Source organism: Suricata suricatta, chromosome 1 (assembly GCF_006229205.1).
Source record: "Suricata suricatta isolate VVHF042 chromosome 1, meerkat_22Aug2017_6uvM2_HiC, whole genome shotgun sequence".
NCBI lineage: Eukaryota > Metazoa > Chordata > Mammalia > Carnivora > Herpestidae > Suricata > Suricata suricatta.
In genome coordinates this window covers 134,949,420-134,976,044 of record NC_043700.1, presented here as the reverse complement: position 1 = coordinate 134,976,044, position 26,625 = coordinate 134,949,420, and the positions used below count along the sequence as shown (strand labels likewise).

Here is a 26,625-nt window from a genome sequence, read left to right as displayed (position 1 = left end):
GCCAGGGCTTTCAGCGTGATGGACGGCAGCAGGCTGGTGGGCCCCTGCGCAACGGCGACCTGAAAGAATATGAGACACAGCTCAGACTCTGGAGAAACACAGGATGAAGGAAGCTGGATGGGCAAGAAACTTCCAGTGTTTCAGAACTAGGATGAGAAACTGTTCGTGCTTGATTGGAAACTGAGGAAGATACCTCCATTTCCTCCCATCTGGCAAGTGACCCAGGAAGCCCTCCTGTTTCCAACAGCTACTTTTAGCTGCATTTTCCTGAGCAAACGTAACTCTCCCAACAAACCATGAGGTCAACCTTTTAAATCTCTTTTAGAATTGTGCAGGGAAATGAATAATGTCAGAGGTTAGGAGGGTCAAGGCAAAGGGGACTATGTTTCATCAAGAGTTTGTTTCTTCTTTTCTTAAGTTAGTTGATTTCCTATGTCCAATTTAAACAAACTACCAATACACTTTTGAGTTGTGTGTGTGAACTTTCTAGCTATATTCATTAACAGCCTATCTTATAGACCAGAAAGCGCTCTAACACTACCCCAAAATTTCCACCTCCCTTTCACTTGAAACTTCAGAACCAATTCTAAGTCTCAATCCAAAAAAATCATATAAGATTTAAGAAATGATAAAATCAAACTCATTTAATGTTCACAAAACCCTAATTTTACAGAGAAAGAAACTGAGGCACAGAAAAGTTAAAGAATTTGGCCAAACTTATATGGCTGATGAGTAAAGGAGTATAGATTCACATCTTAGCAGCCAGGCTCCAGAGCCCAGACTCTGAATTTTATACTCCACATCTTGCTATGTCTCATTTATATCTTTAAAGAATTTCTCAATTTCATCCAAATTGTCATAAATACTCTTAGCCATAGTGATATCCTCTCTTTTGTTGCTGATACTTAGTAACTTGTATTCTCTTCCCTTTTTCCTTGTTCAGTCCACCGAAACATTTATCAATTATATTGACCTTTCAAATGAACCAACTTTTGTTTTACTTTGTTTTTCTTTTTTGTCCAATTCTTGTTTCACTGATTTCTTCTTTTCCTTTATTCCCTACCTTCCACTTAAGTTTGAACTTACACTAATCATTTTTTTGAGATTCTTAAGGTGGAATGCTTAGATGTTGATTTTAGAATTTTCTTTGTGTCTAATATGAGTATTTAGAGCCGTAAATTTCCCTCTAATCACTGCTATAACCAAATCTCACAAATTTTGGTATATTTTCATTATCATTCATCTTGAGACAATTTCTAATTTCTCTGATAATTTCTTCTTTGACCCATGGGTTACTTAGAAGTGTCTTGTTTAATTTCCAAATATTTGGAGATTTTATAGGTATAGGTTTCTCATTTAATTGCATTACCAAAAAGTATTCATTTTAAATTTATTAAGACATTTTATACCCTACCATGTGGTCCCTTTTGGTGAATATTCTATGTGTACCTGAAAAGAATATGTACTCTGCCACTGTAGGTGTGGTATACTATCTGTGCCAGTTGGATCGTACTAATGGTGTTTCAAATCAATATCCTTACTGGTTGTTCATCCACTTAACAATTATTTAGAGAGGAGTATTAAAATCTCTAATGATAATTGTAGATTTGTCTACTTTTCTTTTTAATTCTATCAGTTTTTACTTTATGTATTTTGAAGTTCTCTTGCTAAGTGAATACACATTTAGAATTGTTTTGTCTTCATAGTAAATCGACCCTTTTATCATTACAAAATGTCTCTCTGTTATTGGTAATAGTCTTTGTCCTGAAGTCCACTTGAATGTAGCTTTATTTTGATTAATATTTGCATGATATATTTTATTTCATTCTTTGATTTTGAAACTCTGTCTTTATATTTAGAGTGTGTTTCTTTTAAACAACTTACATGGGTCTTGTCTTCTTCTAATCTAAAATCTTCTGCGTTTAGCTGATGTGTTAATATTTAATGCAATTATTCATATTGTTGAATTTTTAAATTTTAATTAAAACATTTTTAAATCTTTAATGTTTATTTATATTTGAGAGAGAAAGAGAGAGAGAGAGCGAGCAGGGGGCACAGAAAAAAAGGGAGACACAGAATCCAAAGCAGGCTCTAGGCACTGAGCTGTCAGCACAAAGCCTAATATGGGGCTCAAACTCATAAACCACAAGATCATGAGCTGAGGTGAAGTCAGACCGATTGAGCCACACAGGTGCCCCATATTGTTGGATTTTTTTACATCAATCATCTTGCTGTTTGTTTTCTATTTGTCTTATCTCTTCTTTGTTCATTTTTTCATGTTTGCTGCTTTCTTTTAGAATATTTTTAATATTTAATTTAATCCCTTTATTTTATTTTTATATTGATTGCACTGGGATTAACAATATGCACCTTTACCTTATCACCGTTTATTCTCAAATGAAATTTCACTATGTAATGTCGGACCTTATACCCGTCCATTTCCATTCTCCCATCTTTCTTTGTCAAATCTTTCACTTATACAGATGTTTTTGATCCCAAATGTATTGATATTAGTTTTGTTTTAATTACACAATTATCTTTGAAGAAAATTGTGCTAATGAGAAAACATTTACTCACATATTTACTGTTGTCATTGACCTTTTTTTTTCTGTATAGCACTAGTATTTTTTCCTTATAAACTAAGAAACTTCCTTTTCTATATCTTGTAGGTTAGGCAATATTTACCTTCTAATAATCAGCTATTGTTTATTTTAATATTAGCATTGTAATGCTGGCAAGAATTAGTTTTTAGTATTAGATTTTGTTTATCTAAAAATAACCTCCATCCCCACAACCATTCATCTACTCCCTGTCTCCATGGATTTACGTGTTCTAGACATGTCATAGAAATGAAATCATACAGAATGTGTCTGGATTCTTTCACTTAGCATCATGTTTTCAAGGTTCATCCATGTTGTGGCATGGAACAGAACTTCATCAAATTTATGTCTGAATAATATTCCACTGTACAAATATCACATTTTATATATCTATTTATCAGTTGGATATTGTGAGTAATGCTGCTGTGAATACTTGTGTACAGGCTTTTACATGAACGTATGTTTTCAATTATTTTGCATCTATACCTAGGACTGGAATTGCTAGGTCATATGGTAACTCATATAGGTAACTTTTTGAGAAACTGCAACTATTTTCTCTCCAGGATATTTTTATTGGCCCTGGGGATTATATTATATGTGTCATTTCTTAGTCTGGTGCATTCATCCTTTTAGGTCCCAGCTCAGACATTATTTCCTCAAAGAAGCCTTCCCTGATCACTTACCTTGAAACAAGATGTCCTTAAACTCTAAGGTAGAGTGGGGTGTCTGGATGGCTCAGTCAGTTAAGGGTGTAACTTCGGGTAAAGTCATGATATCAAGGTTCATGAGTTGAGACCATGTAGGCCTCTGCACTGACAGTTTGGAGCCTGCTTTGGATTCTCTCTCTCTCTCTCTCTCTCAAAAATAAACATTAAAAAAATTGGGGGAGGGGGCACCTGGGTGGCTCAGTCATGTAAGTGTCTGGCTTCAGCTCAGGTCATGAGCTCACAGTTTGTGAGTTCAAGCCCCGTATTGGGCTCTGTGCTGACAGGGCGCAGCCTGGAGCCTGCTTCGGGTTCTGTGTCTCCCTCTCTCTCTGCCCCTTCCCCACTTGCACTCTGTCTCTCTTTCTCTCAAAAATAAATAAAAATAAACATTAAAAAATTTTTTTAATCTAAGGTAGAAACTACTATTCCAAAAATCACCATATTATTTTGTATTTGCTTGTTTCTGTCTTTACCAACACATCGCTAGACTCTGAATTCTGTTAGGAGGGACTATGTGTATCATATTCTCTAACACAGTGCCTGGAATCTGGGAGGCACACGGGGAGAAATTGTTAGACCGAACACTCACATGATATATTCTATTCAAAGCAACAAAAGTCTCTGTTAAATGATTCTTTCACTAAGAAAAGTCTACATAAATTGATTTATGGAGCTATCATTGAAGAATGATAATTAGTGAATAGTTTATATACAAGTGTATATGTATGTGTATACATATATACATATATATATCTCACTAACGTTCATAACTAATTATTTTAGTGGTTGGTCTTTCTTTAAAAATTTTTTTTAATGTTTTATTTATTTTTGAGACAGAGAGAGACATAGCATGAGGGGGAAGGGGCAGAGACAGAGGGAGAAACAGGACTGGAAGCAGGCTCCAGGCTCTGAGCTGGCAGCACAGAGCCCCCTGCAGGGCATGAACCCATGAACGTGAGATCATGACCTGAGCTGAAGTCAGAGGCTTAACTGACTGAGCCGCCCAGGCGCCCTGGTTGGTCTTTCTTTAAAGTGTTCAAGAATAGGGGCGCCTGGGTTAAGTGCGGGGTTGGTTAAGTGTCTGACTTCAGCCCAAGTCATGATCTCACCATTCTTGGGTTGGAGCCCCACATTGGCTTCTGTGCTGACAGCTCAGAACCTGAAGCCTGCTTCCAATTCTGTGTCTCCCTCTCTCTCTGCCCCTCCCCCATTCGTGCTCTGTCTCTCTCTGTCTCTCAAAACAGAATAAAAGTTAAAAAAAAAAATTTAAGTGTTCAAGAATAAAGGTTAGGGACCAACTGTTATGCCCAGATTGAAATTGCATTAATTTGTACAAAGGTTTGAAAAAATAATTGCTACTTTTTAATCAAGTAATATTGCTTCTGAAAATCCTAAGGAAATAATTTTAAATGCAGAAAACGTTTTCTGCATAAAAGTACTGACTGAATAATTATTTATAAATAATTAAAGGAGTGCCTGGGGGGCTCAGTCAGTTAAGTGCCCAACTTTGGCTCAGGTCATGACCTCACCATTCTTGGGTCCCAGCCCAGCATCGGGCTCATTATTGACAGCTGAGAACCTGAAGCCTGCTTCAAATTCTGTGTCTGCCTTTCTCTCTGCCCCTTCCCCATTCATACTTTCTCTCTGCCTCTCAAAAATAAACAAAAAAAATTTTTAATAAATAATTAAAAATTAAAAATTGGAAACAAGTTCCCTCAAGAGGTAATAGAGGAATGGCTACATAAATTCTACAGGTATTAAAAGTAATGTTCAAGATGAATCTCGAATCATGTGGAAGAAATTGTATTATTCCATGACTATAACTATTTAAAGAGGAGGGAAAATCCCAAAACTGTAGTCAGAAATATATCAAAATGCTAACAATGGTATGGTTTGTGTGGTGGGATAATATATGATTTTTCCCTTTTATTCCCTTTTCTAAATTTTAAATGTAATTTTATTACCATTATAATTTTTCTAAAAGTGCAGTAAACATTGAAGCAAATAACATGAAGACCTTTTTGAAGCCCCTCCAACTCAAATGTGTGTCCCTGGTGAAGTTTTTGTTTAGGACTTTGACTTTGAGAATATAGGGACAAAGCTTTAAAAAAATTTTTTTAATGTTTTATTTATTTATTTTTGATACAGAGAGAGACAGAGCATGAGAGGGGGAGGGGCAGAGAGAGAAGGAGACACAGAACCCGAAGCAGGCTCCAGGCTCTGAGCCAGCCGTCAGCACAGAGCCCGATGTGAGGCTCAAACCCACGAAGGTGAAATCTGACCTGAGCCGAAGTCGGAGGCTTAACCAACTGAGCCACCCAGGCGCCCCAAGGGACAAAGATTTTATAATGTTTTGTTTATAATGTTTATGCCAGGAAACTAGCAATTCAGAAAACATTTAGCCCCAATCAACTGCAAAAACTCTCTCACACTCCCAGAAATATTGGTGGTCTTATCTAAAATTTTCCACATTTCTAATCATTATACAACGCCTGAGGAATGCAGAGCAGAAGTCTGTCCTCAAACTTCAGTGAGCAGACCAATTACCAGAACCTCGGAATTAAATGAGATTCTCCAGTCCTGGCCCCAGAGGTTCGGACTCACTAAATCTGGGTTGGAAGTTAGGCTTCTGCTACTTTTTTCTAAAAAGTGAAGTAATGATACAGATGAGCCAGAGACCACACGCTATGAAAAACATGCTTCCCATCATCTTCCAAGGTCATGACCTATTTGTAATTCAGAAGTGGCCAATTGCCATGAGCTCTGCTGTGGAAGATAAATTCTGCAAAGTTCACCAACCTACAGCACGTCTGGCCACCCCAAGCTGAGAGCTCTGTAGAGCACTTCACATAAGCTTGCCTGCTCTGATGGAAAAAATAGAAAATAGAAAGAAGAGAAAGAAAATGCCTGTGCTTTAAATTTGAACCAGTGTCTTATCACTTTGGGATAGTAACACTATGGGTGAGCAGTCACTTTAAGTATTTCCTTTTTTTTTTTTTAACATTTATTGTTGAGAGAGACAGAGTGTGAGTGGGGGAGGGGCAGAGAGAGACGCAAAATCTGAAGCAGGCTCCAGGCTCCAGGCTCTGAGCTGTCAGCACAGAGCCTGATATGGGGCTCAAACTCACAAACCATGAGGTCATGGCCTGAGTCGAAGTCGGACCCGTACCCGACTAAGCCACCCAGGCGCCCCTACTTTAAGTATTTCTTTTTTTTTAATTTTTTTAAATGTTTTTTTAAATTTATTTTTGAGACAGAGAGAGACAGAGCATGAGAGGGGGAGGGGCAGAGAGAGAGAAGGAGACACAGAACCGGAAGCAGGCTCCAGGCTCTGAGCTAGCTGTCAGCACAGAGCCCGACGCGGGCCCGAACCCACGAGCGTGAGATCTGACCTGAGCCGAAGTCGGAGGCCCAACCCACTGAGCCACCCAGGCGCCCCTAAGTATTTCTAAACTGGCCCCTTTAATAGGTCTGTTAATAAAAAAGACAAACTGAAGAATCTCTCTAACCTTCCTTTGCTGATTCTAAGAATCTCTGCTATTCAGTCACTGGACATGCACTTTGAATGAACAATGATAATACCTCATCAGTGCTTCAGTGTAATTTTACCGTATTAAAACGGAGACTGCAGTGAGAGTCTGGCTGTCTGGCCCAGATTCCTCTCCCAGAGGTGCCCTGGAGTGAGAAGGTGGACCATGCACACATTCCATGTGATCACCATCCCAGCACTTGCCAAGTAATATATCCGACTGCTTAGAGACTATGCTGGAAGGAAAAGGAAATCTTTCTTTGCTGGAAACTTTCACCTAATTCTAAAGGGAATTTTATTCCATTTGTAGCCAGACCCGAGTTCTACTTCTCTGTTAGGCATGTAATTAAAACACAAGGATTCTTCAAGAGTCTGAGTCACAAAGTAAAGCTTTTAAGAAAGAAAATTGCTTCAACAAACCCATCAACTGCTGTGCTGTTGTTGTTACACTGTATAATTTAATTTCTTCCTTATTTCTCTCCCCCTCCCCCTTTTTTCTTACCTCAGATTAAGGGATTGGTGCCTGCGTGTATGTCTACCTCTTCCCCTCTCCAGAGGGCATCTCTATGAAATTGGCAGGGTGAAGGAGTGGTTAGGGCAGGGCACTGTGGGGTCTTTAGAAAACCACTAGCAGAGGGGACAAGGGCTCAAGATACCCTTTTAAAACTCAAATGGTTTTAGGATGCCCGGGTGGCTCAGTCAATTGAGTGTCTGACTCTTGGTTTCAGCTCAGGTCATGATCTCACAGTTGGTGAGTTCAAACCCTGTGTCGGGCTCTGTGCTGACAGTGTGGAGCCTGCTTGGGATCCTCTTACCTCCTCTCAGTCTCTGTCCCTCCTCCCCTTGCCCTGTCTCTGTCTCTCTCTAAATAAATAAACTTAAAAAAAAAACCACAACTTAGTTGGCTTAGGTGTCTGAATTTGGCTCAGGTCATGATCGTGTGGTCTATGGGTTCAAGCCCCATGTCAGGCTCTGTGCTGATAGCACAGATTTTGTGTCTCCCTCTCTTTCTGCTCCTTCCCTACTCACACTCTGTCTCTCTCACTCTCTCAAAAATAAATAAATATTTAAAAATTTTAAAAACTCAAGTGGTTGCTAGGATATACTTCAGGATGGCACTTGAACCTTTATTTACGTGGCCAGGAAATAGCCTGTGGCTATTCTTTATCAACCTGCCCACTTCCTCGTTGCGGGGACCCAGGATTCTGCCGAATAACATGCCATTGGTTGTGTCTAACCTTAAATATTAACAATATTGGCAACATCCCTTTATTACACTGAAGGAATAATTATTGGTGGGCATTGAGATTAAGTGTCATTCAAGAAAGGGATAATCAGTTGTATATTTTTTAACTTTCTAATTTGAAATAATTTCAAACTTAGAGAAAAGTTGCAAGAAGAGAACAGAGAACTAGTTACCCCTTACTCCTATTCCTCAAATATTAACATGTTACCATCTTTGTTCTGTACTTCCCTTCCTATCTATTAATAGATTTACTAAGAACAACTTTAGATTTACAGAAAACTGATAGTACATGCAGTTCAGATATACTGCCTCTCTCACCCCCACAGTTCTCCTATTAGTAATATCTTACTAATAAGCTCACTATTAATAGGTATATACATTTGTCACAATTAATAAGCCAACATTGATAGTATATTGCTATTAAGTAAAGTCTGTAGCTTATTCAGATTTCCTCAATATTAACTTCCTTGCTGGTATCACTTTACCTTGACTCAGACTTTCTGAAGTACAAGCTGATAAATGTAACAAAAAACTTAAAAAATTGCACTTGGGAAAATAGCCAAGAAGTAAAAGAACCTCCTAATTATTTTTTTACAAAAATATTGACATCAGTACTATTTGTGAATGTGAGAAACAACCCAAATGTCAAAGAGTAGAAGAATAACTAAGCAAACTATCATATATTTACATAGTGGTATATACTTTCTGGTTATTGAGAATGTAAACTAAGTTGTTTACATTTGTTTTAAAAATTGTTTTAATATATGAAATATGCTGTTAATAAAAGTAGTGCAAAGCAAAATATAATATGCAAGCTGGTTTGAATTAGGCAACCCAAAGTTAAAAAGGAATATAAAAGATTGGAAATTATTAGAATTTATTACTCCTTAGATTATATCTTCAGTGAGTATGTCTGAATTGCTTTTAAAAATTATTATTAAAAAGTAAAACTACAGTAATAATCATCTTCAGAAAATGCTTTAAATAAAAGATCCATGATAAGGGGCGCCTGGGTGGCTCAGTCGGTTAAACCTCCAGCTTCGGCTCAGGTCAGATCTCACGTTCGTGGGTTCGAGCCCCGCGTCAGGCTCTGTGCTGACAGCTAGCTCAGAGCCTGGAGCCTGCTTCCAGTTCTGTGTCTCCTTCTCTCTCTGCCCCTCCCCCTCTCATGCTCTGTCTCTCTCTGTATTAAAAATAAATAAAACATAAAAAAAATTTAAAAAAAGATCCATGATAAGATGTAACATATGGTAAGATAAAAATATTTTAGATTCCTATTCTCCCTTCTGTATCCTTACGTTGAGCGGTAAAGTAGTTCTAAAATAGTTTCCCTGACTTTCAGGAAAATAAAGATAAAAAACTGGACCAGTGGTACTGGAAGATCTAGCCCATTCTGAGTTGTAATCAAGTGTAGTAAATGTTTACTCCTTTGTGGCCCACACCTGTCTCATGTCTCCGCTGCCCCATAAGCAAACAGAAAAGTTACAGGTGAGAGATGGGCAGTCATGTCAGGGGGTCCCTCCCTGGGTGGGAGCAGGCAGCCAGTTTCCTGAAGGAGGGGCTTCGCACCTGAAAAGTCGTGCACCCGAACACTGGGCAAAGAAGCTGGGCAAAAACCAAAGAAAATTATTGCTTCCAATGACAGGAATGCAAAGAATGACTTTTTAAATAATTTGACACTTAATGTATTTGGGATATAGTTCCTCAGGTGCCAGAGAAAGGAAGTGTCACTGAAGCAAAATCTGGTCTACAAAAGAATTCTGAAGTATTTCACATTCAGCCATCTGAAGACAGAAACTTTCCCCTAGCTTGAACTCAATATATAATACCCACTGCAAGAGGGAAAATAACAATACATTCAATAGTAACTTGGAAACTGCTATGCATAGTATCGTTTCGTTTTTGTTGTAAATTCTGGAAGGATACACACAAAACTATCATAAGTAATTCCCTTAAGATAGTGAAATGAGGGCAGTTTTTGTGTTCTTCTTTTCTTCTCTTTACCTGTTTTACCTGAACTTTTTTTTTTTACAATAAACTTGTCTGTATGATTTTTAAATTATTTAAAATTTTAAAATTCTTTAAAATCATACAAATAGATGTAAAATTTATAAAACTCAAACTTTCATCAACTGACTTTGGTTCTGTGCATCTAAAATGCAGAGATAAGGGGAGCCTGAGTGGCTCAGTTGGTTAAGCATCCAACTTCGGCTCAGGTCACAATCTCTAGGCTCAGGAGTTTGAGTCCCATATGGGGCCCTCTGCTGACAGCTCAGAGCCTGGAGCCTGCTTCGGATTCTGTCTCCCTCTTTCTCTCTCTGCTCCTCCCCCGTTCGCACTCTGTCTCTGTCTCTCAAAAATAAACATTAAAAAATTTTTAATGCATAGGAAATTGATATTCATAATGAACCTTGAGAGCTTGTTTGGAGGTTCTAGCAGGGGAGCGCAGCTACTCGTATACCCTTGACCGAAGAAAGGTCCTCCTCTATCGGGGATGGTCGTCCTCTTCGACAGAGCGCGCAGCTTGGGGAGGGACGCACATGGAGCGGTGAGGGAGGAAGGGGACACCCGCCTAGCCAGCCAGATCAGCCGAATCAACCCTGGCGATCAATGGGGTGACAGATGTCGCAGCCAGATCGCCCTCACATCCGGAAATTGATATTCATAATGATAAGCATAAAGCACTTAAAGATACGCATGGCTTTTTGAAACACAAATTAATTTGTGCTTAGTTTTACTGCTGTGTATATATAATTGTAGTTCAGTTATCTTAAACTATTAATTATGTAAAGCATATGTAAGAAAACTCTGTTAACTAGAATAATTTGTTAAACAAAGCAATCCATTTCCCAAACCTACCAGATAATGAGAATATTCATTGTAGTGCCTTCCCACATCACAATATACTGCTTCACTGACTTCTCATCTAAAGTTTCTACTTCCTTTTAAGAACACCAATAATCCATTACTTCAAAGCCATTTTCCAGCATAAGCCAGTATCTAGATGCTGTGGCTTTGAATTTATAGATAGGATTTCCTCAACGTTTTCCCAACTCATAGAGAATGAATAAAGGCATAAGGAGTTTTGAACTGAAGAATATACCACACTAAAGCCTCCAAAACAGAATGTGAGTCGGAGATGTACCACAATAAAGAGGAAAACATTAACTATGGCAGATAAGAGCCATCTTGTGCTCACAGCGCTGGGAATGCCAGGTGATACTTGTCCACCTGTTCTGCCACTCGGCTTTTCCAGGTGGCTTTGAAGAAGCATTTACAGGAAAAACACCTGGACTCAAGAGACCACAAGAACGTGTTAGGTGACACACATATAAGAGACAGAGAGTTGTGGTTGGGTAAGCTCTAATACAACTTCTGCCTACAGATGTCTGTCTTTGTGCTTAGAGAATTAATCCTTTTCTCAAAGACTCACAGGCTGTTCCCAGGATTAGGAATTTTAGTGGTCTCTGGGCTAGCTGCCTCATGCAGATGCTTTCCTTCACTAGCAATCTGGGAGACATCTTGAATAAGTACAATAAATCCCTTGGTGGAAGAATACAGCTACAACCAATTCAACTCCCTACTCCGCCCCTTAGAATCCACATGGTGGCTGTGGGGGTGACATAAATATCAGTAACACCAATAACTGATATTTTCAAATAATTTTAAAATCTTAATAAGTAGTCTTGAGTTTCAACCCCTCAGTCAGTCCCTGACTAAAGGCTGTAGCTGGCCAAGAACAGAGATCAGAAGAGAAAAATACCTGTGGAAATACCTGTGAAAATGCTGAATTTCACACCAATTCTGAAAGAAATGCTTATACCTCAGTTTTGAAAGGTGGTTCTAGAATTTGGTTTTCCGAAGCATCTGTGATATGCATCAGGAATCTTGCCCAAGAAATCCAGGGCAATATTTTGTGATCTCTCTGCAATGCACAGCAAGATGGCTCCACAGATCAGCTAATTATATGCCATTAGGAAATGTTACTTCGGTCATATGCCCCTTAGGAATCAAGAATTAAAATCACTACTGTGAGAAGATTTGGCCTCAGGATAAAGCAAAATCAGCCTTTTATGGTTTCCCCAAAGTTGCTGCTTGCTCCCTGTTAGTAATTTGCACATTCCAGCACCTTCCACCCTGAAGATCTGAGGCCAACTACATGCCAGTGATACCTTTTTCTTTTTCTTTTCTCTCTCCTTTCCTTGTAGAATCAAGGCTCACAGAGATTTCATATTCAGCATAGAGCAATTTAGTGTCACACCAGGTGAGAATTAAGAACACTCAGCCAACATACAGACACTGTTAAGGCATAGCTAGTCCTATGCAGGTGATGTATTCTAGCCCTTTCCAGAAAGAAAACTCAATGTGACTCCCTAGACTGTCAGTTCAGACAAAGCTATGAAAATGAATGAAAAATCATTTGCTCACTTAAAAAAAATTTTAATGTTTATTTATTTTTGAGAGCAAGTGTGAGCTGGGCTGGGGCAGAGAGAGAGGGGGTCAGAGGATTTGAAGTGGGCTCTGAAGCAGAGAGCCAGATGTGGGGCTCCAACTCACAAACTACAAGATCATGACCTGAGCCAAAGTTGGCCACTTGACGGACTAAGCCACACAGGCGCCCCTCATTTGCTCACCTTTTAAAGTTCATTTTAATTAGCACTCCAAATACTCTGATCGAGACACCCTTAGGTGAGTCAGCAAGCCTAAGTCCTCAGACCACGAAGGCAATAGGACCATTCCTGGCCTGATTCCTCCTGGCTCAGTCCTACCTTGACTGGCTCAGTCACTCAGGCTCTGAGACCCCTCGTGGGACAGAAGTAAGTTCCTTGGTTTCACTATGTTCATGTCCCTGCAGCACTTCCCTAGTTGACAGCAAAAGATAAGAGCTCACTGGAAAGCTGATTGTATTTCGGGACATAAATGGCAAAAAGCTTCCAGTCCTGTAAGAGTGATAATATAGAAATACCTATTAGAAACTGCTAGATTTGGGGCTGTTTACTCATCTCAATAGAAGAAATAGAGCACAGAGAAGAATTAAACCCTCTCAAAATAGAGTGCTGGCTTTGGTCCCAATAAACAAGTTGAAAATTATCTTTCTCCTCATTTGTCTTATCATTTCCTTGCCTAACTGAGGCATAATTTACATACAGTAATGTTTTGTTTTTTAAACCCAACTCTTAATAGTAGAAGACTTAAACTTGGAGGTGGGGATCAAGAAGTACTATTTTCAGACCAAAAAGAAGGAATAGTTTAATATGCCAATAATTTTTTTAAAGATTTTATTTTCAAGTAATCTCTGCACCCAATGTGGGGCTCGAATTAACAACTCCAAAATCAAGAGTTACACACTCCACTGACTGAGCCAGCCAAGTGCCCCAGTGTCAATAATTTTTAATCCATTTCAGTGAGACTTCATTTTCACCTAGTTGTGGAATTTTAATGAAGTTTACTGCATAGTTGAATTTGTATATTTAAAACAAAATTTTGTGCATTTATTTATTTTTGAAAGACAGAGAGACAGAGTACAAGTGGGGGAGGGGCAGAGAGAGAATGAGACCCAGAATCCGAAGTAGGCTCCAGCACAGAGCCCTACGAGGGGCTCGAACTCATGAACCATGAGATCATGACCTGAGCTGAAGTCAGATGCCCAACCGACCGAGCCACCCAGGTGCCACGAATTTAGATATTTAAAATTTTTAAAGTGACAGAGGCTTCAAATAGCCACACACTCAACTCACATAAACCTTAACCACTTCAGAGCTTTGCCCGGGTTTTAGTTCCAGGCCAGAACAGAACTGCTAATTTGATGACTGTTAGTTTATGTGATTTCAATTAGACATAATCCTGTCTAATGACATATTTTAATGGCTAATAAGATTGTTACACACAAGGGATACTTAAATAGACTTTTTCATCTGAAATGAGAAATGCAAGCATCTTTTTATGTAAAAGCATGAGGAAAAATGTTTGATTAGCAAATCTTGTTCTTGTAGCACCTTTTTTTTTTGAATAGAGAAGGCAATTCAAAGCATTTATTCAAGTTAATCCATTTCATTCAATAATCTGCCATATTGTTACTGTCGCCATTACTGTACTATTGTTGTTACTATTTCTCTTTTGAGAGGGCTGTGCTTTTAAAAAATCTGGGTTGGATTCCCATGACACTTAATTCATGATTAAAAACCTTTCTCTTCACCAAAAGGCAACCCTTCACCACCAGAGAAACTGGAAAAACTGAGACTTAGTTGTAGGAAGTGATCGCCACCAGAAACAATTCATAGTCCATCACCTTTCAGGGCTGCACTCTTACGTGGGGGCCTCTTCTGGGGCAAGGGGGGGGCTGCCTCTCATAAACGCTTGCTTAAAACAGATAAGATGCCCTCCTGCAGGAAAATACAGTCTAGGCCCTGGAGAACAGGTCCTCCTGGAAAGGCACCTTAATGGCTCCTGGGTGACTGAGTCATTCTGCCAAGGTCAGGGGTCAGAGTCAGTGACCCTCCTGCCCTGACCAGTCAGTAGTAAGAAGGCCCAATCAGGTGAATGGGAGAGGTAGTCAGTAGCTTCCAGTTAGAATCTCTGGCTCAGAAACGTGTGTGTTGGAGTAAGCCAGAGCTGGAGGGAGATGTTACAGGGTCAGGAGGAAACGACTAAGAAAAAAAAACAGGCTTCCTACAGGAGGACCCACAGAGAGGTGGTGCTACCAGCCAAGGGCGCCCTGTGATTCTCTCTGAGAAGAGAGTACACTGAGTGGGCTCGGCAGTTTCCATAGAACTGGGATGACACCGAACACGTGGAAAGTGACATCAGTTTCCGTCCTTCATCCAGGAAACACTGCTGGGACACCTGTGTGCAAGGCAGTGGGCCAGAAGCTGAAACAAAAACCTAAGATGTGATCCTGACCGGAAGGAGTGTTCAGCAGTGGCCTTTGGACCCCTGCACACCAGCGTGCCATGTCCTAGAGGCCGCATGGAGGGAAGGCTGGCTTCGGGCGGGCAGGATCAGAGGAAGCGTTCCCCAATCCTGTCCTCTCGCACTCAGCGTGTCCTCTGTGGCTCTGTGTTACTGCTCGGCCTGGCCCACTCCGCGCACCTGCTCATCTTTCTGATCTTTCTTGGTGGTGCAAGAAAAGGAAGTTCGAGAGGATACGATCCTGCCTCACAGATACCTACTGTGCGTGGAACTAATGCGTCGTGGAAACGTCACCCTGCCTTGGCTCAGAAAGGTGGAAAAAAACTGGGGTGATAAGGGCAGTATTTTAGTCAGAAGATGGGAGCAAAATTATACCAACAAGCAATTTTAGGGTATAGCTTCAACCAGACAGAATGAGCACCAGTTCTGCCAAGGACCTCAAGAAGTAGATAGAAGCCCTGTCTGAGAGGTCAGTCTGCAGAACTGGGAAGCTTAAATCCTTTCTTGTCCTGAGTCAGCTCAACCAGAGCATATGAAATAATGACTAACTAGAGGGTCTTAAACTTCCGGAAAGTAGAAACATCAAGTAAAGTCAGTATCTACCTTGCCCCCAAAATAGGAACGTTGAAGGTCAAAAGTGTAGGGAAAGCATTTGAAAATCTTCCTGAAGTTTGTTTTTGGCGTTTTGGTCTGTAAGCAATTAAGATGGAGAGAGACGCCACCCCAAAGAGGAAAGTCTGTAGGAACCAGAGGACTTGAGCCCGGCCGTCCGTGATGCCTTTAGACTTGCACAAAACCATGGCATTCAAGGCCTCTCCCACATGAATCAGCCAGGGAAGCCAATACCCATTGTGCAGGAGCGTGTGATGATGGGTCACCAAGTACTGAGTGAAGAGGCCCAGGGGCCCTAGGCTCTGGTAAGGGATACCCTGAGGCCAGAAGACAACCCACGCAAAATAGCCCAGTCCCAGGACGGTGACCAGCTAGGGCAAACGTCTGGCTCGACGGAAGTAGGCAGAAGCAGCCCTGCCGGCCTCGGACTTCGTCACCACCATCTTGAAAGATCTATACACTGAATCATGGATGGGGAACCACCCACCCCCCGCATCCCGACAAAGCCTGGAAAGCTGGTTTCTCAGGACGGTGAGAATCAGGAAGCTCTTGTAGCACCTTTTTAATCAACCAGAGGATTTTTTTTTTGTCTCCAGCATAGATGGATATTTAACTGTATATTCTAAATGGAGTTAAAAATAAAAACAGCTGGGGTGCCTGGATGGCTCAGTTAGTTAAGCAGCTGACTTCAGCTCAGGTCATGATCTCATAATTCACGGGGTCAAGTCCCATGTCAGGCTTTGAGCTGTCAGCACAGAGCCTGGAGCCTGCTTCTGATTCTGTGTCTCCCTCTCTCTCTGACCCTCCCTCGCTCATGCTCTGTCTGTCTGTCTGTCTCTCTAAAACAAATAAACATAAAAAAATAAAAACAGCTGGTGTGCCTGGATGGCTCAGTTGGTTAAGTGTCCTTCTCTTGATTTCAGCTCAGGTCATGATCTCACGGTTTGTGGAATCGAGCCCTCTGTGCTGACAAAGTGGAGCCTGCTTGAGATTCTCTCTCTTCCTCTCTGCCCCTTCCCCACTCATGCACACTCTCTTTCTATCTCTCTCTCTCTCAAAATAAATAAACATTTTTAAAAAGATTCTCTCTCTCCCTCTCTCTCTCTGTCCCTCCTTTGCTTGTATGCACATACTCTTTCTCCCTCTAAAAACAAACAAATAATGGCTAACACATATTCAAGATTTATGGTGCACCAGGCATAGAGGAGCCCAGGAAACTTAGCTTCATTGTCATGAGCTTAAGTACTGCACTTTCCTATGCTTTCATTACACATTTTGAATCATGTGTTTGATGTTAGCAAACACAAGCACAGACTAGCACTGCTGTGCTGATCAGCCTGTACAGACTTTGAACTCTTAGATCAGTGGCTTCATGAACCTAGAGTGTCAGCATAGTCACCCAATGATGTAATCCCCGAACCGAGGCAGTTTACAGATGAGAGGAAATAGACCTTTTTGGTTCTTTCCTAATTCTTATCAACCAAATCAGCTTCTCTGACTAGAATTGGCTTTCCTCACTGTAGACAATCAATCTTATTCACCTTATCCAGCTACGAGACAACACTGGTAATACTTCTGATGTAAATCTAAGACACTATCATACTGATCTCTGCTTCTCATTTGTTTCCCTTACCCTAGCAAGAGGAATCTGTTTGGCTTCAGCCTACATATACCATTCCCCTGCGTTAAATTATCTGTGGCTGCCCATTGTCTGGGTCAGTGGTTCTCAAACTTATACAGGAATTTATTGGGGTGATGGTTGAGAATACGCTAAAAACCACTGAATGTATATTTTAAATGGGTGAATTATATAGTATGTGAATTGTATCTCAGTAGTTATTTAAAAAATTTTACAATCAAAAGCATCTGGAAGTCTTGGCATGCTATAGGTAACATCCTGAAATGTTGAGCCATAAGCAATTTTACTAGCAGGAAATAAGACTGTGGTATATATCATATCTATCTACAAGATTGAAATTTACTACTTTACAACTATGTCTACACAAAAGGCAAGAGATTGAACGAAGATTAGCGAACAGTGTCTGATGTTTGCCTTTAATATTAAATTGCCATTTGTTAAATTATTCTATTGCCTGCCACTACTTCCTAGCAAATAAGCATTAACAACACTGAAGACTTAGGAAAGATTTGAAAGGAAAACTTTTAAACTAAGTACATCCTAATACACTGATATATGTTTTTGTCTTCATATTAAGATTTTAGGAAATCATCTATATTTGCAATAACACTAGGCTTTCTGGTGGAGTTTTGACAATCCTTGGCTTCATAGAAAATGCCTGTATTTCTTGACATAACATAAAGGACCTGTTTTTCAACCTGGCCTTAAATTACCTTTACATCTTCATCTCTTTCCACACTACCTCACTTCTGCCAGATAGCAGTGGCTACGCGTCCCCATAGCCACAAATGTCCAAGTATCCCCCAAACACGTGCCGCAGCTTTACTCAAGCTCCTTTCTTCTTCTGGAAAAGTCTTTCCTCCTTTCTTGGCCCTTCAAAGCCTATGTAACTTCCATTTTACCTTTTTTTGTTGTTGTTTTGTGAGGATTTTTTTGTTTTTTGCTTTTTTCTTTTGAGAGAGAGTGTGAGAGCATGAGTGGGGAGGGAGCAGAGAAAGAAGGAGAGAGAATCTTTTGGGTTTTTTTTCATTGTTTTTATTGTTTATTTACTTTTGAGAGAGAGACAGACAGAGCAGGAGCAAGGGAGGGACAGAGAGAGAAGGAGACACAGAATCTGAAGCAGCCTCCAGGCTCTGAGCTGTCAGCACAGAGCCCAACATGGGGCTTGAACTCATAAGCCATGATCATGACCTGAGCTGAAGTTGGATGTTTAACTGACTGAGCCACTCAGGCACTCCAGAAGAAGAAAGAATCTTAAGTAGGCTCCACTACCAACACAAAGCCCCACAAAGGGGCTCGCTGGATCTACTACCCTGAGATCATGACCTGAACCAAAATCAAGAGTCAGATGGTTAAACAACAGAGCCACTCAGGCACCCCCATTTTACTTTCTTGACTTCCCTGGTCCTGAAAAGTGCTGTGAGAGCAGGAAATGTGTCTATCTTATTGGATGTGGTATTTCCATAAACATGTTGTATGTTCTGTAAACATAGAGCCTAATACAGAGAAAATGCTCCACAAATACTATTCTCAAAGTCTAGATGCACACATCTATCCACCTACTGTGCAGTGCTAAAATTATTTTTCGTGACCCTCTTTCCCCAATAGATTATGACTTCCTGAAGGTAAGAATTCTATCTTTGTCACCTGGTAGATGTACCATAAATATCTGCTAAATTTTGATGCTTGACATAGCATAAAGGACCTGTTTTTCAACCTGGCCTTAAATTACCTTTACATCTTCATCTCTTTCCACACTACCTCACTTCTGCCAGATAGCAGTGAAAACACATTCTCCAATCTTCAGATGTTCAAAATCATCAGGAAAAATAAAACATTCAAACAATTTACTAAAATACCATATGGCAAAAACTTTAAGAGAAGTGTGTACACAGCATTATGAGAATTCTGATAAAAAAGCTATACATCTTTTGGTTTGGAGGTGTTTACCCTGGAATCTTCTTAAAGGCTTGACATTTGAGCTGTATCATGAAAAATAAGGAATAGGTTGCCAGTTAAACAGTGAAAGGGATTCTGAGCTGAGGGAATTTAGCACCAAGACAGAAACTGAGAGGGTAGGGCCTTTAGCACTCCAGTGGGTCTGGTGTGGCTGCAACGTAGGATTCATGGCAGGGAGTGGTTGGCAGGAGGCTGGAAAAATATGCTCTCGGCCTGTCAGCCCTCCTAGCCTGGACTTCAGGAGTGGAGCAAGAGAGTGACACAATCAGATTTGTATTTTCCTGCTCCCCGCAACATAAATGTTGACCATGTAAGAGAATTAACCAAAGCCAGAGGTATGATGTGTGGACAAAGGCCAAAAGAACTGAACACTCATGAGAATCAACATGAGACCCAGGACTGTGTTCTAACCATTGAGCCATCTGTCAACACCAGTGCTATGCAAATCACACACTGAAGCAGCCGTCAAGAATGTGGTAGAACCTATAAAGCTGGTTTCTTTGGAAAGCCAGCAGCATTCACTTGAAGATTCCAGGCCTCCCTGAAGCCCTCCCTGATTTTCCTACCCCAAGGAAATCTCTCCTTTGAAATTCTCTGGAGCACTTAATTTTGTACTTAGGACACTTTGAAAGTTTTTTCTTGCATAGTGGTTGTTTTGTCCTCATTCCTGGTACCACCTTTTTTCTCTTTGTCTCATTTTGTTTTAAGTAGCCTTCACACCCAGTGTGGAGCCCAACGTGAGACTTGAACTCATTACCCTGAGATCAAGAACTGAGCAGAGATCAAGAGTTGGACATTTAAACAACGAGGCCACCCAAGTGCCCCACTCTCTGTCTCATTTTAAAAGCTTATATCTAATATAATGCTGCTTTAAAAGACACCTTGAAAGCAAGATAAGGTATATATCAACCAGCAACAAGTCTCATTAGATTTTAAGTTAGAATTGTTAGACTGTTAAGTTTCAAGAAAGGTTGAAGTCACAGCCCACTCACTCACCTTTGTAACCCCATAGCACTAGGCAATAATATGTTTGCTGAATAAATTGATGTTGTGATGAAAATATGGTAAAGTAAAAACATTCTTTAACTTTTAAAAGAAGTTGATATTTGTGATTTTTTTCCTTGAAATCACTCACTAGAGTATTTGTATAGTTGTTTACCTTTTATGTTTTCAATTTTCATTTCTCCTAACCATACCCCCACTATCTGTGATTGTTGCTTTTTTTCTCGATTTTATTTGCCAAAGTTTCATCTCTTATGTGTCCTTTTGGAAAAAAACAGCCTGCAAAGTTATGTATTATACCTATCTTTTATATGTTTTCTAATGGAACAGAGTTGTATTTATTTCAGCAAATTTATAAATTAAAACTACAAAGAAATATTTGACACTCACTGAAACACAATTTTGTAAAGAAGAAAGTCAACAGTGATCAGCATAAGTACAATAACTTATAAAGATTTGTTGATATTTCAATGGTGAAAAATAACCAGAACACAAAAATACTGTGAAGATACATCACTGACATCACACATGAAAACATTCCATAAAAAAATTAACAATTTCCATATGGACAGTTAATTTTTCAGCCCTCTTTGAATTTACATCTGAAATCTTAATGTTCTACTGCAATTTACAGAGTAGCCATTCTCTCATTCCATGGACGTGCAGAAATCAGACCCATCACAAGCAAATAAAAGGAACACTTCCTGTTAGAGATACAGCATTTCAAGGCTAATGTTTAATCTTAATTGGCAACAAGTTTAGTGCAAATGAAATTATATCTGTAGCAGCTTAGAAAACTCCCTGTGCGGAAGCATTTACTTCTGAACCCTTATTGCTTCTCCAGAATATGAACATTGGGCATTCAATCCTATTGAAAACTACTAATGCTGATTTTGCCATTTGTTATGCAGGGAGTTTCCATGAAAGATGGTTTTACCAATTATGCAAATGAGCCAACAGTTTTTACATTTGGAAAGTTTCCCTTAGGTTGATTTATTTAAAAAGCAGAGCCTGAATGCCAGTCATAACTGAATCTTACCTAACTGCTTCTTTGATAATGGAGAAGAGATACAAATAAGGTACTAATCATCTCACATATTAGCCACCTTAGGTTGTATTCAAAGAAAGATCTGAAGAAAGGGTGGAGGAATCTTAAAATAAGTTCTACTCTCCAGTAATAATTTTATTTTCACTGATTTGGAAAGAGAAAGAGAGAGAGAGAGAGAGAGAGAGAGAGAGAGAGAGAGAGAGAGAGAGAGAGAGAGAGAGAGAGAGAGAGAGAAAGAAAGAAAGAAAGAAAGAAAGAAAGAAAGAAAGAAAGAAAGAAAGAAAGAAAGGAAGAAAGAAAGGAAGGAAGAAAGAAAGAGGGGGAAGGAAGGAAGGAACGGGGTAAGGAATAAAGGAAAGAAGGAAGGAAGGATGGAGGAGGGAGGAGGGAAGGAAGCGGAGGAAGGGAGGGAGGGAGGAAAGAAGAAGGGGGAGAAAGGGAGGGGAGCAGTAAAGAAAAAGAGAAAAAGAAAACAGGAGCCATCTGATTTCAAGCCTGGTGCTTTCCACTCAGCCAAGATTTATTCTCCAATCTCCAAATGAATAGAGGCCCCAGAGCTCCTAGCCAGAGAGGATTTTGTTGGAGCTGCCTCAAACCCTTGAATTGCTTCTCCTTTTCTTAAACATCTGTTCCCTCTGTAGTCAAGGCCTGGGGTTGCTGCTTTGGAAACCAGTGTGGCTCATTGTGGCAAGAGGAAGACCATTCCTGGGTCTTAAGCACCCGACGGTGTCCAGTGTCTAGGTTTCACTGCCCTGAGGACTGGAGCTGTCAGAAAGCTTGGATGACCCCTTAGGTCCAGGATGTGCTGACATAAAATCCAGGCAGGTAAACACTAGGTAAGCCATGTCCCATGATCTCTTCCTTACCAACTGCTCAGCAATTTTTCTATTCCCCCTGAATTTTCTCACTGAAAATTGCTCAAGGATGAACTGGTGTGTGGTGTGTGGCTGCGTGTTCAAAAGAGGGGCCCACCTCAGTCACTATACTCTTCTCTTTCCATTGGATGGGGGAATTTCTCATACTGATTGGCCAATTTCCATTTGCTGTGCTGACTTTTGAGTAGTGCAGCAAAGGAAGTCTTCCGGGTGATATTTCTAGATATTTCCCGGCTCTTGGCCTTCCTGGTGGGGGAAGAGCTTCGGACTAAAGGATAGACAGGAAAAATGGGTCTGCCCCGAGGGGCTTCTAGTAGCTGCCATATCTCCCCAGAGGTATTACTGGTCAGATACTGCCATGGCTTCTTCCCACTGCTGTCCCGGATACTCACCCGAGAAGCCAACCTCTGCACTAGCACTTTGATGACCCCCTGGTGGCCGTGAATGGCTGCAAGGTGCAGAGGGGTATATCCACAGCTGGACTTCACATTTACATCAAGAGCAACCCCTGCTTTCTGTGCACTGGAGACAAAGTCCTGAAGGGCCCCCAGGTCACCATGTTTGGCTATCCAGTGCAAGGCAGTGTACCCAGTCAAGAAGTCTTTGTGCAGAGCCAGCTGGGGGTCCTCCCAAAACAAAGTCAACACCTGAATCCAAGAGCCACTGGCAAGCTTCACGATCCATTCATGCTCCCTGGCATCTAGGGGAACCAGAGATGACTTGTGCTCAGAACGTCTGTGCGGGACCAAGGCTGCAGACTCCTCTCCACCCCGGGCCCAGGAGGTGTGAGGCCGACAACGCTCAGCTGCAGCAGACTTAACGTCTGCAGGTTTGGGTGTCAAAGCAGCATCCACTCTTGGGCTGGACACCGCTCCTGCCTTGGAGGGTTTCCTGGACCGTAGTGGGCGACGAGTCCTTTTCAGCAAGTCCTGCTCAAGACACTCCTCATCGGAAGAAGACAACTTGGCTCTCCCTGCCTGAGAGCTCCTCCTGAGGGATCTCCTTAACTTGGGAGTTGGCCAGGAGAAAGACTCCTGGGGGTGGCCTGCAAGGCCATTAGCCTCTGTTGAGACCTGCTGAGAGGTGTGACCATCCCCTCTATTCCTGAGGCCCTGAGGGCTCCTGCTGGGACTGCCCTCTTTTGGAGAAAGGCTGCCAGCTGGATTCCTGAGCTTTCTCCTATCTGGGGTTCCCAGGGTAACTTGGAGTCCCTCTTCAGACCCCCCTGGGGACTCTTTGGGCCCACTGCTGCTCTCCTCACTGCCATGGCTCTCTTGGTCCACAAAGTCATCCAGATCTTGGAGGGACAGCTGACTACGAATGCTACGGAAGACTGTCAATGGAGGATTCTCCTGACAGGATTCCGGAACAACAGGAAGGAGAGAATGAGAGGAAGGAGGGGAATCTAGAGGCTCTGAGTTAGGTTCTGGGACCCAGAAGTTGAGCTCAGAGTGTAGCTGGGGGAAGTTGTCTGGCAGCACTGACCAGGCTCGGATGGGGCCTTGGTCCTGTGCCTTGGGTATCTGGGGATGTCTGGCCACCCATTCCCAAGTGCGCTCTTGCTGCTGCTGCTGCTGCTGCTGCAGGGTGGAATAATGCAGAGACCTCGGGGTCAGCAGCTCCGGCGGGTCGGCAGGGGAAGGAGGGCGGGACAGGAGAGCAGGCGGGGAAGTCCCACTTCCAGCAGCCTCGACGGTTGCAGGAGGAGAGCAAGGCGCTGCGGGCATCGGTGTCTGCTCAGCGGGCACGCCTTCTGGCTGCTGCCCGGGAGCCTCGCGGTCTTCCCGGGCCAGCGGGACACCCGCCGGCTTCTCTCCGGTGGTGGCGGTGTCGGTTGCTGGGTCTGGGGCTGCGCCGAGCACCTGCTCGCCCGGGAGTGCCTCCAGGCTGTTTTGGTGGCATTCCCAGCAGCAGCGGCCCTGCGTCTCCACAGCCGCGCACCTCGTTCCGGCCGTGTGGCCAGAGCCGCCCCTCCGCCCGCCGCCTCCCCAGGCAGCCTCCCGGGTGCGGCTGGCGTCCAGTCCATTACAACCTGCATGGGTGGCTGGGGCTGCGGCACCTCCTGGCTCCACCTCCGGCTCCTTCTTGCGCCGCCGCCTCCTGGGCGGCGGTGGTGGTGGCGGATCCCACAGGCTTGCGTCTTGCGGGGAACTGGGAGCAGCTCGCCCTGCAGGGGCGGCGGCAGCGGGCGGGTCGCGGGGTCGCTGCAGCCCTTCCTCCCCCAAAAGGTCCCTGTACCTCCTCTTGAGCACCACATACTTGGTGCCGTCGGGGTCCTGGTGCACTGCGGCTACCGAGTTGACGAAGCCCTTGAAGAGCTCGCGGCGGCGCTGGTGCTGGCTGGGGGGCGCGTCGGGGTCTCGGAGAAAGCTCTTGAAGTGGCCCACCAAGGCGGCGTTGGTCACTCTTCCTCCAGCCTGGCACAGAAAATCCAGTAGTGCCTCTTGGCTCAACTCTCGGGCCATCGCTGCCTCGTCGTCCCCTGGCCCCGGGTGTCTGCGCCCTCCCTGCGCTCTGCACTGCCAGCCGAAACCCTGGCCTGCCGTGTGTCACCTGCGCTCGGGGCGGCGCCACCCGCCTCCATCAGCCGTAGAGGGCGGCGCTGCTCGCAGCCCCGGAGCGCGCCAAGAGCGCGAGAGGCCCCCGGGCTGAGGCCCCCGGACCCAGCCCCCCGCACGCAGCCCGGGTGGGAGAGGGCGGCTCCCCCACCGCCCCTGCGCAACGCGGGCCTCTAGCAGCCAGTCCCCGCAGCGAAAGTTCCGGGATAGGTGGGAGTCAGTTTCACCTGCGCCCCGGCGACGCCTCCTCTCTGGCTCTGGAGGAAGGGCCCGGCCCGCCTCCTCCGGTCCTTCCGCCCTCTGAGGTCTCCCGGCCCGGCCACCTATCTCAGATGAGTCAGGCTGGTCCGAGCGGGCGACAGCTCCGGAGGTGAGTCGCCAGCCAGCGGGAGCCGGCCGCGCCGCTCTGCAGGACGCGGGGCCCCTCCCGGACCGGGAAATGGAAAGCAGGTAAGCGCCTGGCCGCTCCTTTGGGTCTCGTACACATAGAAACGAAAGCAAGGGAAATCCGTTCCTGCCCTGTCCCTGTGCTGCATAAGTCCTGGCGAAAGCCGATGGGTGGGAAAGGAGGTGTAAATTTACTGGCATTCTGCGGTCTCTCAAAAAGGTGCCTTTATTAACGCTCTAGGGTAGTAATTTCAGATTACCTGAGGTGGTATTGAGGTCGCGGGAACTCACTTTGCATCCCAAATAAGCCTTTCTTGATCTCGACACACTGCCCGGGCTTCTCCTCAGGCACCGACTGCAAGAGATCTAAAGTGCATACCTAAGTCTGTACTTAAAAGAGACAACATTCTGAAAGTTACCGGTTGGTTTCAGCCTTTCTTTTCCTTGGTAATTGTCTCACGTTAAGGAAAAATCAGATAGTTGATTACCCCAGCAGCTTTAAAGGAACAGGAACTATGCAGTTATTTGTTGTCTATTGTTACTTTGTTTTTATTTACTCCAGTTTGTGAACAGAAGAGATTTTTGTACAGTCCCTTTTGTGGTGGCTTGAGTTGTGTTTGTTGTCCTTTCTCTCTTAAAATTTAAGGTTTCCCCGTACATGTCGAAGCCTATTAACGTGCATATTGCAAGATTGCCTGCTTTGACCCCACTGCTCCAAACCTTAGAATGGTGGCTTGACTCTCATTCCCCATTGAGAGGCTGTGAACCTCCTGATTCGGAGTCCATTCGTAGATTCCAGCTGTCTTTTTCTGGCCTCAAGGCGGTAGAATTGCAGTGCTTTTCCTAACAACTGCTTTCCCCTTCCATTTCATCTGTCCACTTTCCTTAAGTGAGGTCTTTGACTTGAGGTCTTTCTTGTTTGTCAGTCCTGTTTTCATGCCCTAGATGCTTTTACTGTTTTACCTGTGTACCTATATAGTTCCATGCCCTCCTCCACTTTTTCCTTCAACTGTATTTCCTATTATAAAGTCTCTATGTCCTGCCCTGTCTCACCACTTTTCTCTCCTATACTCACTCCTTATCTTACCGCTTTTCCTTCTGCTCTACTGTTTTTGGTGGTTTCATGAGTCCCTATCCTTTTTACCAAGGGAGGGTATTGTATTGAAAGTATGTTGGTCTGACAGTTGTCAACATGGACCAATCTGCCACATAGGCCACATTAGCTGAGCTTCAAGTTCCCAGTAGTACCCTGGTAGTTTTCCATGAATGAATTGAATTCCTTGGCTTTAAATTATCTAGGTCAGAATGAAAAACTGGGAAACACTTTTGTCTATTTTTGTCATTTTCTGTAGTTCAAACCCAACACTGGGTTGAGAGGGGGATAGTGGTTTTCACTGAGGTGGAACAGTAACATCAAGCTTTTATTATTTATTTATTTATTTATTTATTTTTTCATAATATTTTATTGTCAAATTGTTTTCCATACAACACCCAGTGCTCTTCCCCTCAAGTGCCCTCCACCACCACCACCACCTGTCTTCCCCCCTCCCCCCT

At 42.8% G+C, this 26,625-nt stretch overlaps 1 protein-coding gene across 1 annotated transcript; it reads right to left on the bottom strand.

Moving 5' to 3' along the window:
• Positions 1–21,656: 21,656 nt before the first annotated feature.
• SOWAHB (sosondowah ankyrin repeat domain family member B) lies at positions 21,657–24,591 on the bottom strand. The gene has a single exon (XM_029927002.1). It carries the CDS (start codon positions 24,589–24,591, stop codon positions 22,225–22,227), a length of 2,367 nt encoding a protein of 788 aa, XP_029782862.1. The 3' UTR covers positions 21,657–22,224.
• Between the last annotated feature and the right edge of the window lie 2,034 nt (positions 24,592–26,625).

Bases quoted from the DNA above. Each gene is read 5' to 3' on its own strand.
- SOWAHB (XM_029927002.1), bottom strand. From the start codon at position 24,591: ATGGCCCGAGAGTTGAGCCAAGAGGCACTACTGGATTTTCTGTGCCAG.